General features: G+C 37.0%; 1 protein-coding gene across 4 annotated transcripts in view; it reads right to left on the bottom strand.

Moving 5' to 3' along the window:
* Nucleotides 1-448: 448 nt before the first annotated feature.
* LOC144979907 (granzyme B-like) overlaps nt 449-12,004 on the bottom strand; it is a 16,366-nt gene continuing 4,810 nt past the window's right edge. The window contains exons 1-3 of one of the 4 annotated variants that reach the window (XM_078927170.1): nt 9,763-9,980; nt 3,928-4,521; nt 449-1,761 (exon numbers count right to left, since the gene is read on the bottom strand). In XM_078927170.1, coding sequence (XP_078783296.1) covers nt 1,039-1,761; nt 3,928-4,521; nt 9,763-9,783 — 1,338 coding nt within the window. In that variant the 5' untranslated portion in view covers nt 9,784-9,980 and the 3' untranslated portion in view covers nt 449-1,038. Of the gene's footprint in view, nt 1,762-3,927; nt 4,522-9,353; nt 9,627-9,762; nt 9,981-12,004 lie in introns of those variants that run through there. The other 3 variants (XM_078927171.1, XM_078927169.1, XM_078927172.1) reach the window with 3 other exon arrangements.

The following is a 12,004-nucleotide window of genomic DNA, read 5'->3' as shown; positions in this document are numbered from 1 at the left end:
GTAGTGGGCGGCTCTGGCTTAACCCCATCCTTACTAACTACAGGAAAATCGTCATATTCGTTACAGTACAACCAAAATTTTTTCTTCGGTTGGACATCATAACATTTGAAGAATTCTTTGTTATAGTTATGAGAACTTAATGCTTTGTTGTTGAGATCGTTTTGCTGAACAAATTATGTATAACATGTACTTACTTATTCCTTTTGAGTTAAAGTTGAAAATATCTATTATTATTATTGTTGTAGGGGATGACGTTTTGGAGAAAATTCGGAAAATAGTCGGTGAGGAATGAGTTACTTAAAAAAACAAAACAACTTTTATTGAATGTTACATATCATGATGGCATGTGCATATATATATATATATATATATATATATATATATATATATATATATATATATATATATGTATATATATATGTAATATCTTTGTTTAAAGGCATTCAAGTACTTTAAGTGGGAAGGGGCGCTATAGAAATTACTCATTGTTATTATTATTTATTATTATTAAGAGAGATTTAAAGTATTAAAGTAGCATATCCGATAAAGAAAAGAAACATATTAAAGTTTTCGTCAATGTTGTTTTTAGACTTGCCAAAGAGGTTGTTATTTTTCGCTATTTTTAAAAAATTACTATAACTGGTAACATTTACAATGTTTTTAGTGTTGATTACGATTCATTTGGCAGGTGGCCATGATACCATCAATAAAAGGTGCAATACAAGCAAAAAAAAAAAAACCCAACAAAAACATTGTTTTTCATTTAGAAAATATGATGTTATAATAGCCAGTTTTCTCAATGTAAAATATGGATGTTTTTCTTCATAATCAATATCATCATCATCATCATCATCATCATCATCATCATCATCATCATCATCATCATCATCATCATCATCATCATCATCATCATCGTATTCATCATCCTGCTATATAGTTCTCTACTCTTACTTCCCTCTTGTGTCCTCTCCATTGTCCTCCTCCTCGTCCCCCTCCTCCTCCCCCTCATCCATCTTATTGTCTTCCATCTCATCTTCATCAATGTTTGCATTTATTGTCTTCGCCCATCTTATCATCAAGCTCGGAATGGCTTCCTCTTCTAGCAATCGTTGATTTCATCCAACCTAAATATTTCACGACTTTCATGTAGGTTGCAGGTATATCTGTCGGAGCTCCAGCGCATTTTTCCGACCCGCTCGACAGAACCCCGACTACAAAAGGCACACCATTCTTCTTCCAAATCAGAGGCCCGCCCGAATCACCCTGGCAGGTGTCCTGGGCCTTTGTCACGCTCGCAGGCCTCCTCGTGCAAATATTATCTGAGCGAACAGGCATACACGGGGTAATCTGAGCGTTGATAGTGCGCAATGTCCTCGTCCTCACAGGTGGACTAACTTTCGTCAATCCCCAACCAGATGCAATGACCAGGTCCTGTAATTTAGGGGCTTCCCCATCACGAGGCAGACACGCGGGTCGAATGCGGGGGTTGTTTGGTGAAAGCAATCGAGGTAGCTTGAGAAGGGCTACATCGTTTTTGGAATAAAATGCATCGAACTTGTAATGAAGTATGATATTTTCCTTGGGGATATCCACAACTATAGGGTCGCCGACATTCATGCGTTCAACATCATGCACAGAAACAACTACATAGGCTTTGGTGGCTGACTCTCCATACAGATCAAAGCAGTGACAGGCAGTAAGGATCCATTCTCTGGAGATAACTGTCCCAGAGCATTGCTGTTTGTCCCCAGATTCGTCAAACTGCAATTAAAATATATTTTTTAAAACCAGAGAAAAGAGATCATGACATTAAAATCTTTAACCAGTCATTGCCTTCCCTAAAAATCGTATTTAAAATTTAACCAGTAGTAGTAGTAGTAGTAGTAGTAGTAGTAGTAGTAGTAGTAGTAGTAGTAGTAGTAGTAGTAGTAGTAGTAGTAGTAGTAGTAGTAGAAGAAGAAGAAGAAGAAGAAGAAGAAGAAGAAGAAGAAGAAGAAGAAGAAGAAGAAGAAGAAGAAGAAGAAGAAGAAGAAGAAGGAGGAGGAGGAGGAGGAGGAGGAGAAAAAGAAGACGAAGAAGAAGAAGAAGAAGAAGAAGAAGAAGAAGAAGAAGAAGAAGAAGAAGAAGAAGAAGAAGAAGAAGAAGAAGAAGAAGAAGAAGAAGAAGAAGAAGAAGAAGAAGAAGAAGAAGAAGAAGAAGGAGGAGGAGGAGGAGGAGGAGGAGGAGGAGGAGGAGGAGGAGGAGAAAAAGAAGACGAAGAAGAAGCAACTAGTGATTTGACTCGAAGCCTTTTTTAACTTCCTGACTTTTTCCTGGTATTACGTCACAATACAAGGCGAATCTCATCAAATGAAAGTGACTGACTTGTTCTTAGTAGTGCTCAAGGTACTAAATTATAATACAACTCGCTATCCACTCTCTTTAAATGATCGTCGCCTTGCTGTCGACGTTAAAAAAAATTCCGGTCAACGTCAGGCTGTAGCCTCCGTTAACTTATCGATTGACAATAAAACTTGTCCACTTTGTCATCATTTTTAGGTTTAGTTAAATTTTATAGATAGAATGAAGTTGACGTCATTCAGTTTTTTTTTTTTTTGTTTCTTTTTTAGCCATCCACATCTATGAGTATAATTCTCACTAAACTGTTTTAACCTGTCTATAAAACTTCATGGATGCACATAGATTTGTGTGTTGGTCCATTATACTTCCGGGTGGCAATGTTGCGAGTTTCTTACCCAAGCGCACACTATGTTTCGTGCTCAAGGCAACAAGTGATCCCCATTGGTTGAACCATCGAATACAACTCACGATTAACTCTCTTTTATGATTGTAGACGTGTTTTTGACGTATTTGTTTTGGTCAGTGTCAGGCTATAGATAGTATGCGCTTGGCTAAGAAGCTCACAACATTGCCATCCGTAAGTATAACGGGCCATCACACAAATGTATGTGTAACCGTAAACGTTTATAGTCTGGTTAATTTAGTTTAGTGATAATTACTCATAAACGCAGATGGCAAAAAATAATAACAAGGGCCGGAGGGACGTCATCTTCGATCTATCTGTAGATAGTATAGGCTTGACTAAGAAACTCACAACATTGCCATCCGGAAGTATAACGGACCAACACACAAAATTATGTGTTACCTTAAACGTTTAAAGTCTGGTTAATATTATTTAGTGAGAAGTACTCATAAACGCGGATGGCAAAACACAATAACAAAGACCTGAGTGGCGTCAACTTCGATCTATCTATAGATAGTATGCGCTTGACTAAGAAGTTCACAACATTGCCATCCGGAAGTATAACGGACCAACACACAAAACTGTGTGTAGCCATGATCGTTAATGGTCTGGTTAATACAGTTTAGTGAGAATTACTCATAAACGCGGATGGCAAAACACAATAAAAAAGACCTGAGTGACGTCAACTTCGATCTATCTATACGTTTACGAAGGCTACGACCGGACTTAGATATTACAAAGGCTATGATTGACTACTTTTACAATCTCGACTATCGTGAATCGCGACTAAATTTAAATCATTCAATAGATAGTATGCAGATGACGTCACTCAGGCCTTTGTTATTGTTTTTGCCATCCGCGTTTGTGAGTTGTTCTCACTAAACTGTATTAACCAGACTATAAAAGTTCATGGTTACACACAGTTTGTGTGTTGGTCCGTTATACTTCCGGATGGCAATGTTGTGAACTCCTTGGCCAAGCGCATTCTATCTATAGATAGTTCGAAGATGACGTCACTCAGGCCTTTGTTATTGTTTTTGCCATCCGCGTTTGTGAGTTGTTCTCACTAAACTGTATTAACCAGACTATAAAAGTTCATGGTTACACAGAGTTTGTGTGTTGGTCCGTTATACTTCCGGATGGCAATGTTGTGAACTCCTTGGCCAAGCGCATTCTATCTATACCACTGCAACAATGTAGGCCATCCAGGGTTGAGAGAAAGGCTTTGCCTCTACGCCGCCCACCACAGCTTCTGGGGTACTGCCGCAGCTGAAGCCTTTGTCAAAAGGGTTAGCGAGGACGTCTAAAGATCGTCTAATCCTGGTGATGTTACGTTGCGCTTTTTGCTTCAAAGTAATCAGCATCGTCGTGATTTTGGAGGCGATATCAGTCACGCTCTGTTCTAGATGTTTGTTGGCGGAGGTATCAGCCATGATCTGTTGTTCATGTTTGTTGGCGGAGGTATCAGCCATGCTCTGTTGTTGATGTTTGTTGGCGGAGGTATCAGCCATGCTCTGTTGTTGATGTTTGTTGGCGGAGGTATCAGCCATGCTCTGTTGTTGATGTTTGTTGGCGGAGGTATCAGCCATGCTCTGTTGTTGATGTTTGTTGGCGGAGGTATCAGCCATGCTCTGTTGTTGATGTTGGTTGGCGGAGGTATCAGCCATGCTCTGTTCTTGATATTGGTTGGCGGAGGTATCAGCCATTCCCTGTTGTTGATGATGTCTTCCCTCTTTGGCTTTAACGATCCTTTTCAGTTTTACGTTTTCTTTCACCATCTGTGAATTCAATAACAATTCGAAATATGGGTGAGACAAATAACGGTAATAATAGTAATAATAATAATAATAATAATAATAATAATAATAATAATAATAATAATAATAATAATAATAATAATAATAATAATAATAAAAATAATAATGATAATGATGACGATGATGATAATGATGATGATGATGATGATGACGACGACGACGACGACGATGATGATGATGATGATGATGATGATGATGATGATGATGATGATGATGATGACGACGATGATGATGATGATGATGATGATGAGACACTGACCAAAAAATGACGTCAAAAACAAATCCATGAGCACAGAAGACACCTAATTGTGAGTATTCAATAGTTCAACCAATGGGATTACTTGTTTCATTGAGTATTACTAACGGCAACTGACTAGACAGCGCACTAACCTATAAATGACGTCAGAAGGCAAGTCTTAGTGTCAGAATATATGTTAACGAAGGCTACACTAGAACTGTGGCCTTCGAAAACCCAAGGCCTGACACTGACCGTTGCCATCATTAACTTATAGCCTGACCATCAAAGCTTTCGTAAACTTATAGCCTGACACTGACCAAAAAATGACGTCAAAAAACAAGTCTTTGACCACAAAAGAAAACAAATCATGAGTTGTATTCAACAGTTCAACCAATGGAATCATTTGTTTCATTGAGCTCTACTAACGACAACTCAGTCACGCTGCACAAAACTAAAAAAAAATGACTTCATACTATAAGTCCTGGATGAATCTAACTGAGTTTGCGCGTCGGCAAAGAGTGTGTAGGGTAACGTAGTTACCAAGAGCTCTCACTTCTCTTAACCGCAATGCTATTGTCGCGTGCCAGGCGAGACAGCGAGGTGGGTGTGCTCCGCGTGTATCATGCGCGCTAGGCTTACTGATACAATGAAGAAAATACGAGTAGAAGACGGAAGATGCTTGGCTTCACCAAAAGCGGGAAGTGAGAGCTCTTGGTAACATAACAATCGTTACCTACACGCTCTTTGGCGTCGGGGCGCTAACTGGGCCGATTAGAGTTAGACGACGATTGGGATTGTTTGGAAGCTTTAACCCTTTGCCCACTAGTCAATATGATATCGGAAATGCTATCGCCGTCAACATCTACGCCAGAATAGAAATAGAGGGTGGAGCCTACCATGATATAACATTTTATGGATCCCTAATTTCATCATATCAGTTCTGTCCACTTACAGGTGGGTGGGTATCGCTTTCAAGAACGTATGTCCTTATATGAAATCCTGAGTTTTTGACCAACCAACGGATTGCTCTTTTGATAGCTCGCTTGTCAACATGAGTCAGCTCAGCCCTTGATTTATGTACAGGCATCACAGGCGGTATATGTTGTGTAACTTCAAAGACCACGGTTGACCGAAAGCGATGAATGGAAGCCCTGTGGCGTGGAGAACGAGGTCTTGTATGTATTGTTACATCACTATCTCAACGCTCGTGAATTCTTAGTAAGGCTGGATTCACAATCAAAACACGAAATCTGTGTTTTAAACTCTTGAATCAATCGAGTTACATCAGTGCGTTCGTCTCATTGAGAAATGAAAAACGATATATAAGTCAAGAACATCGACCAGAAAATAAGGAAATTATCATAAAATTATAAAATTTGAGAAAGCTGTTTTCAAAATCAAATCTATTACAAAATGGTTATTTCTAGACCGATTTTTATGAGACAAAGACAATTTTTCTCTACTTTTCAAGCTGATTCCGACAATGGGGTTTTCAAATTTATCGCAATTAGCGGCTTGCGAGTAGGTGTTAAATTTTGCTTACCCTTTCCCACGCAGACGCACACACACACACACATACACACACTAGAGTGACCTCAACTTCATTCTATCCATAGGGAACAAACGTGTGATGTTATAAAACTGGTTCCAGTCTCCTTAGAAGTGTAAAACCAGTCCTCCGGAGGATTGGATATATATATTGTTTAATTGATTTTCTGGTTTCAGATTGATTGCTTATATTTTATAGTCTAAATATACGCTCATTTATGTCCCTTAATATTTGCTTTTACATCTTGCTACTAAATTAGTTGTGATTCAAAATGAAACCTATTCATTACTACAGATCATCACTGCGATGTGAGAAAATGGGCCAAACGTTTTAAAGATCAAAATAATATATCAACCATTTTCTCTTGGTGATCGTAGTCGTAGCGTAAGACATAAATCAACAAAGGACGGAGTATCAATGTCATATTGTTGAATTGATCAAAGAAAATTGGCGCATCTCACACTCAGAAATTCATCACAGTTGGTATTTCTCTTGGCAGTTTTATTGTGATATTCTAAGAACTATGCAAGGTTGGTCCCTTGATTGGTCCCATGAATACTCACGAGAAAAATGAAACAGAAAAGAAAGGAGCTTTTTCGGCGGTATGGTATGAACTATGAAAATTTTTATGTCCAATGGGAGCGATCTATATTCACTTTTTCGTCCAACCTAGTCATCGATCACATGATTTGTTGCTGTACAACGATTGGGCATTTCTCAATGTATCTAAACACGCTGCTTTGTTTATGAAAGTTTTAAACATATCCATGAGTCATGCTGAGCAAAATGACCAATTGGATATTTCTCCAACTGTGATCACTTTTCACTATGTGGGTCATTTTGAGCACACTTTGCAATGTGACCAATGACATCGAGCCTAGGACTTCATATACTCTATATTCTATAGATGTCACTGTCTCGAGCACATGGAAATATCATATAGATAAATCGAAGTTGACGTCACTTGGGTCATTGTTATTGGGGTTTTTTTCCATCCGCATTCATGAGTAATTCTCAATAAACTATTAACCAGACTATAAACGTTCAAGGTTACAAATAGTTTTGTGTGTCTGTCCGTTATATTTCCGGATGGCAATGTTGTGAACGTCTAAGCCTATCGCATACTATCAATAGATAATGCCCATGGTGACAGATAATCAAACCTGGGGAACATCATCACGAACCAAAGACGAAAAGTCAATGAAAGGACAAAAACTGGGATTGACTATCTCCCAAAAAAGACAATATCTGCTGGAAAGGTTATAATAACATCTTTCAGGTATCTGGATGGCGCAGTTCCCATAGAATTTCATCAAGGACAGGATGTCAACGTAATTGAGACCGCTATACACACACACACACACACACACACACACACAATATATATATATATATATATATATATATATATATATATATATACAATACATATTGTCACTCACATTATTTGGCCGAGACGTTCGTTTCTGTAGGCTTATTCCAGGTCTTCAGTCTCTCTCTCTCTCTATATATATATATATCAATATATATATATATATATATATATATATATATATATATATATATATATATATATATATATATAGAGAGAGAGAGAGAGAGAGAGAGAGAGAGAGAGAGAGAGAGAGTGAAAATGATTATGCCATTCAGGGCATCCGTTCTTCATCAGCTATGTGCGGCTATGTGGTCTTGTGGTATGACACTCGCTTTCGGATCGGGAGGACCTGGGTTCCAGCCTCTCTCGGCACATAGTTGAGTCCTTGGAGAAGGCTTTTTACTCACATTCTCTCATAGTATCCAGGTGTAAAATGAGTACCTGGCCGTTAACAGCGTTGTCTCTGTCCAAAAAAAAATGTAATATCGCCTAACAGGCGTCAAGTGTTGCTGTCAGCCAGGGACCCATTGTAAAGCGCTTTGAGCACGTTTAGTGGATATTGCCCTATATAAAAGCTCAAATATAAAAGCTAAAAAAATCGTGACAACGCGCGCCACACAAGCTTAAAACCTAAAAACCTAAAAACCTACTTGATTGAAAGATTTTGTTTCACATCACTCAAAACTGTGTGTATATTTAAACTTTTAAATATCTAGATAGTGTGCGCTTGGAAAAGAAACTCACAACATTGCCATCTGGAATTATAGATAGAACGAAGATGACGTCACTCTGGTCTTTGTTATTGTTTTTTTTTTGCCATCCACGTTTATGAGTACTTCTCACTGAACTGTATTATCCAGACTAAAAACGATCATGGTTTCACACAATTCTGTGTGTTGGTCCGTTAAACTTCCGGATGGCAATGTTGTGAGCTTTTTAGCCAAGCATATACGATTTATGATTTACTGAGAACTAATCATCCACCTGTTGGTTTTGAAACGATAACAAAGACCGTCGTACAATCTATAGAAGGAACGAAATTGATGTCATTCAGCTTTTGTTTTAGTTTTTAGACAACCATTTTGATGATAAGTTCTCATTGATGTATATCAACTAACTATAAATGTTCAAGGACCACATCGTGTTGTGTTTTGGTAAGTTATATCCGACTGGCAGATTTGTGGGTATTTTTCCTAAACACATAGCAAACTTAGAATTTGACGTTATCTCCGAGAATCAAAGATTACATTCTTGAGCATTTATACTTGGACATTTATATAGCGCAATATCCACTAATCGTGCTCAAAATAAGCGCCCTACAAGTGGTCCCTAGGCCAAAAGCAACAATATATATGTAGGATGAGATATGGTGCTTATTATTCGATATTACATTTTTCCCCGATAGAAACAACGTTGTTCAAGGCCAGGTACTAATTATACACCTGAGTACGGTGAGAGAATGTGAGTAAAAAGCCTTTTCCAAGGACTGATATTATCTAAGCTCCGAACAGCAGCAGGACTCGAACACTGGACCCTCGGCTCCGAAGGCGAGTAGTGTCAGACCATTAAGATCAGAAAATCGCACAAAGACGAGTAAAATGTTCCCTTTACAAAGGAATTTAAACACTCACCATGGCTCCAATGAAAACCACAAAACAGACAAGGAGAAGAAAAAGGCCTAAATTCTGGAACCGATTCATGATTTTACTGTGCGTTATAAAATGAGCGCGATAAAGAAGACGAAATGAAAAAAACTATTGAAAGGGATCTCTTTTGAAACGAGTATGGATTAACTCACTCAACCCTAACACCGACTATATCCGTAGTATACATGGGGTTACTTTTGCCCCATTCCTCTAAATTTATTACATTTTTCTGAGACACATTTTAGGCGTAGTATCAAAGCTAATGTTTTTAAGTTTTTACACGTTAATTGTTATTGAATAAAAAAAATCAATGCACATGCTCATTTTTAATACATTTTTGTTCTTTCCAATTTTGAAAAGTAGCGAAATCTCTAGGATTGAGTGAGTTGCTTACCAGCGCTAAACTTCGGTACATTGAGAAAACACTTATTTTACAATTTGGCTAGAAAGGGTTTTCTTCATCGATCAATAGGGTGAATAAAGACGAAGCCACGGGGCTCTTTGTTGTTATTTTAATTTTGATGACCAGTTGGTTGATTAGTTCTCAATTGGATTCAATAGTCTGATGTCACGTCGCCCAGCAACGGCGGCCATCGTGGTTCTAACAAAGAAAATCGGTACTTTTTATTCTTTATGCTGGCTAGAATGGTTCATATATCTTGTGATCAGAATGTGTAAAAGTCAAAACATGATCAGATTTATAATGGTTTTTTTTTCCCTCTGGATACGCTTTAATGCTCGTCGGAGAAATATTTCATTAAGGCGTCCGCCATTGTTCCGATAGTTTAGAATCAGTTACTAAGTTACCATGCGTCATTACGAGGGAAGTGACGTTAGGACTGATGAAGCATATTAAGTCCCTTGGACAGACTATAGAAATAATGAAATTAACGTTAATCAGCGATTTGTTATTATTATTTTTTTTTTTTTTTTTTTGGATCGCGAGTTTCAGCGACTATCTAGTTCTCTTTAAAATACACCAGTAAGACTATAAAGGTTTAAGGTTGCACATTGTTTTGTAAGTTTCATCTGGCAGACAGATAGTGTGAGTGTTTTACTTAAACGCAAAACATCAATCAAAGTTAAGGTTTACGCAGGTTTTTTTTTAAAATGTGTAAATCCAATAGATATGACGGGTAGAGTTGATGAGTATTTTACTTATACGCAACCGATCTTCAGATTAAAACAACCCTCAAGTAGTCAAAATTACTTAAGTTGTTTACTCTTTTAAAGTGATATTATCGACGGAACGAAATTGACGTCACTCAGTTCTTTGTTACTGTTTTATACAGCTATTTTGGAGATTATTTCTCACTAAATTATATCAATCAGACAATAAACGGTCAAGGTTATACATAACTTTTTCTGTTGGTACGTTGTATCCGGCTGGCGGATGTTGTGTTGATTTTACCTAAACACATAGCATTAATAGACTCTTTGAAATCTCAGGTTTGATAAGTCTATGGTTATTTTGTCTTGTATTTTTTTTAATCTACTGGTCAAGGAGGTAAACATTTTTTGGCCTTATTGAAAAAAGAGCGTTTTGTGAGAATATCCTATAGTTGGTTGGGGATAAACTGGGTCCATCCCCACTTTTGAAAGAATTTCAGATATTACATGCAGATTAATCAGATTTTAAAGGGTTTTGTCTAATCATAAATTTTGTTCAAATCGGAGATTTAGATCAAAAGTTACGTACACATAATGCTGAATTTTATACAAATGTATACACAACAAATAAGATTTAAATAATTATTTCTCGATTTTGAAGAACTGTGGAGATAGAACCAGTTCATGACCATCAGCCCACGATATGCTTGTTAAAGTGTTGATGGAGATTGAAATGTTAACGACAAAATTTAATGAAAACATTTTCGTTATTGGTAATCTTTAGAATAGTTGTCAGCACCTTGATGAATTATTACGACATGATGATGATGAGTCTGAGTGAAAAATAAACAAAACAATAAATTTAAAGCAAACAAACAAGTAGATAAATAAATTGGATGGAAACTTAATCAAAAGCGACGTATATCGGACGATGACTGAAAGGCCTGAAACATCGATGGAGACTGAATAATTCGCTCCATTGTTACATGTCGAGCACTATTCGTACCATTTTTGTATCCAACACGATTCTATATATATATGTTATATATATATATATATATATATATATATATATATATATATATATATATATATATATATATATATATATAGACGTCTACATATATCTATATCTATATACGTCTATATATATATATATCCTGGGCTGATGGTGTTTGGAGAACAAAAAGGCCAAAATAAATATTTGAATATTGATGCAATGCGTTTTGTTTTTTTAAAACTCGCAACATCCACCAGCCGGATATAACGTACCAATACACAAAATTATGTATAACGTTGAACTTTTATAGTCTAATGTATATAATCTTGTGAGAACTATTCACCATAATGGCTTCCAGAGACAGAAACAAAGTGTTGAGTGACATAAATTTCGTTCCTTCTTTGTGTCTATCCATCTTCATTCTCTATCTATCTTTCTATCTATCTATCTATCTATGTATCTATGTATCTATCTATCCATCTATGCATCTATCTATCTATCTATCTATCTATCTATCTATCTATCT

The sequence above is a fragment of the Berghia stephanieae genome, chromosome 9 (assembly GCF_034508935.2).
Source record: "Berghia stephanieae isolate SIO BIC M18660-M18661 chromosome 9, UCSD_Bste_1.3, whole genome shotgun sequence".
Lineage (NCBI taxonomy): Eukaryota > Metazoa > Mollusca > Gastropoda > Nudibranchia > Aeolidiidae > Berghia > Berghia stephanieae.
This window is presented reverse-complemented; position numbering and strand designations above follow the sequence as displayed.